This window comes from Macrobrachium nipponense, chromosome 39, assembly GCF_015104395.2.
Source record: "Macrobrachium nipponense isolate FS-2020 chromosome 39, ASM1510439v2, whole genome shotgun sequence".
Lineage (NCBI taxonomy): Eukaryota > Metazoa > Arthropoda > Malacostraca > Decapoda > Palaemonidae > Macrobrachium > Macrobrachium nipponense.
In genome coordinates, this window is record NC_061099.1 from 15,181,540 (window position 1) to 15,184,039 (window position 2,500).

General features: G+C 34.7%; 1 protein-coding gene across 2 annotated transcripts in view; it reads left to right on the forward strand.

The window, feature by feature from the left end:
* Window positions 1-2,500, forward strand: part of LOC135210149 (uncharacterized) — a 127,211-nt gene that overhangs the window by 38,895 nt on the left and 85,816 nt on the right. Inside the window, exon 2 of one of the 2 annotated variants that reach the window (XM_064242973.1) lies at window positions 414-474. The exons of the other annotated variant lie outside the window; for it this stretch is intronic. Within the exon in view, the coding sequence (XP_064099043.1) occupies window positions 416-474 (59 nt within the window). The 5' untranslated portion in view covers window positions 414-415. The remainder of the gene's footprint in view (window positions 1-413; window positions 475-2,500) is intronic. 2 annotated transcript variants of the gene reach the window in all.

Genomic DNA, 2,500 nt, shown 5'->3' on the forward strand with positions numbered 1-2,500 from the left:
CTTAGGACAGTTACTAAAATCAATTGCCATACTTTTATTTCTATGCTTGGGTGAGTGACACTTGTTTATCAATTGAGAGAGAGAGAGAGAGAGAGAGAGAGAGAGAGAGAGAGAGAAAACAATAAATGGACGAAATTCTATTGACAAGACATCAATAAACATAAACGTTGAATTTTGTAATCAGTTGCTGGTATTTTTAATTTCAGCATAAGGATTATTTTGCTAAATACACCACTGGTATTAAGGCTATTCCGCTGAATATGCGATATAAAACTTATGCGTTTTTATAAATATTATACATATACCTGCCAACTACAGCGTGTATTTTAGAATTCTGCTAAATATGCGATATAAAACTTATATGTTCTTATGTACAGAATAGAACTTGATAATCATAAATAAACTTGTTCCAGGCATGAAGTTCGGTAGAAACGATTACAGAACTTCCAAAAACAGTCCCGATGATCGCTTTACGTAAGTTTTTCACTGATTCTTTCAGAATGTTTCATATTCTTTCGCCGCACAGCGAAGGGCAACACCGAACTTCAGAAATAACCCGGCAACGGCACACAACACTCGGGTGTCTGATTGTGCACAATGGCACCTAAGCTAATCGTTGTGGCCTTGACACCTTACTTGTATTTTGTTCTTGAACAAACTGTGTATCCGAAGATTAGCTATTTACCCCGACACTTTCATGGATTTAGTTTTTAATATTTTCTGGGAATATCAGTGCGTTTTGACAATATCGTTCAGACGCCTGCTGTGTGTGGTTGAGTGTGTGTTTTTGCATCTGTGTGTGTGTTTCTGCCTGCTCACTGAATCGACGTTTTGACAATATTGCATATGACATGTGGTGTGTGTTAGTGTGTTTGTGTCCGTCTGTATATGTGTTTGTGACTGGCCACTGAATAGACTTTTTGAAAGAATTGTTTATGATGCCTGGTGTGTGTGTTTGTGACTACTTACTGGATCGATATTTTGACAGGATTGCTTACGGAGTCTGGTGTGAGTATTTATGTATGTGTGTGGGTTGTGACTGATCACTGAATCGACGTTTTGACAGAATTGCTTATGACGTTTGGTGTGTGTGTGTGTGTGTGCGTGTGTGTTTGTGCATGTGACTGCTCACTGAATGGATGTTATGAGTAAAGTTAAAAGATTACAGGAGAAGGAGAATAATGTTAAGTCTCGATAACAGGAGAATTACGATAAATGGAGCGAGAACATCGCATGTCAAATGATCACGTTGCTTTAGAGAACTTTTAACAAAAGTCTGTTTGTAAATGGAAGAAAATTGTTAGGGGAACTTCTGCATCGTTAGTGGCATATTCCTGAAACTTGAAATGTGTGTGTGTGAGAGAGAGAGAGAGAGAGAGAGAGAGAGAGAGAGAGAGAGAGAGAGATGTTTGAAGTAGGTAGTCTAGTTGGCAGCATGAAATTATACTTTCAACACAAGAGAAATTTTTTAGATTTTAAGTAAAACCTTCAACTGTTCTGATGAAGCATATTCCAAGCCTCTTTTCACACACACACATACACACACTCGCTCATCTATATGTATGTATGTATATATATATATATATATATATATATATATATATATATATATATCTGTGTGTGTGTATCCACGCACACACACACACATAAATATATATATATATATATATATATATATATATATATATATACATATATATATATATATATATATATATATATATATACATATATATGTATATATATATATATATATATATCTATATATATATATATATATAATGTATATATTATATATTTATGATATATTATATTATAATATATATTATTATATCTATATATATTAATATATATACATATAATCATTCTTCATCAGGGACGAAGATAGTGTGAAAGCTCCAATCCGGTATGCCCCCCACGAATTCGTTCTGATTCAAGGTTAGGGGTCTGACCCTAAAAAGATCAATACCCCTCCAGCAGTTTAACTCGCTTTGGGCGTTACAAAACGCACCTCTGACATCACCAATAATAATTTACATAATGAAAGTGATGTCTGAAATAGCGTTGACGTCTCGATCTGAGTGAAAGATTCAGAGTATCTCCCCTTAAAAAGAGTTTGTTAATTTGTGTAAAGGATTGTTTGGGCGAGAAGGAAAGGACGTCGATTACCGTTCGGTTATTCATTAATTAAAGATGGACGGGAAGCGTGACAGGGTAGAAAGAAGATCCCCATTGAAAGCATTATTATCGGTAAAGGGAAGCGCTGTGTTGCCAACCTGTTCATTCCAGATTGAGAGTAGCTTTCCACGTGAGCTTTCCAGTTCTTTTGCCAGCTACGAAGCAAACAATTTATGGTGCAAGTTTTGAATAAGAAGAATGATAAATCTGATTCTAGGAATAAAAATGAACTTTTTCATTAAATTAACTATTGTAGGTGTGAATCATAGAGCTCTGGTAATGATAACTTCATTTTAGTACACTATAAGAAATTGAGGAACTT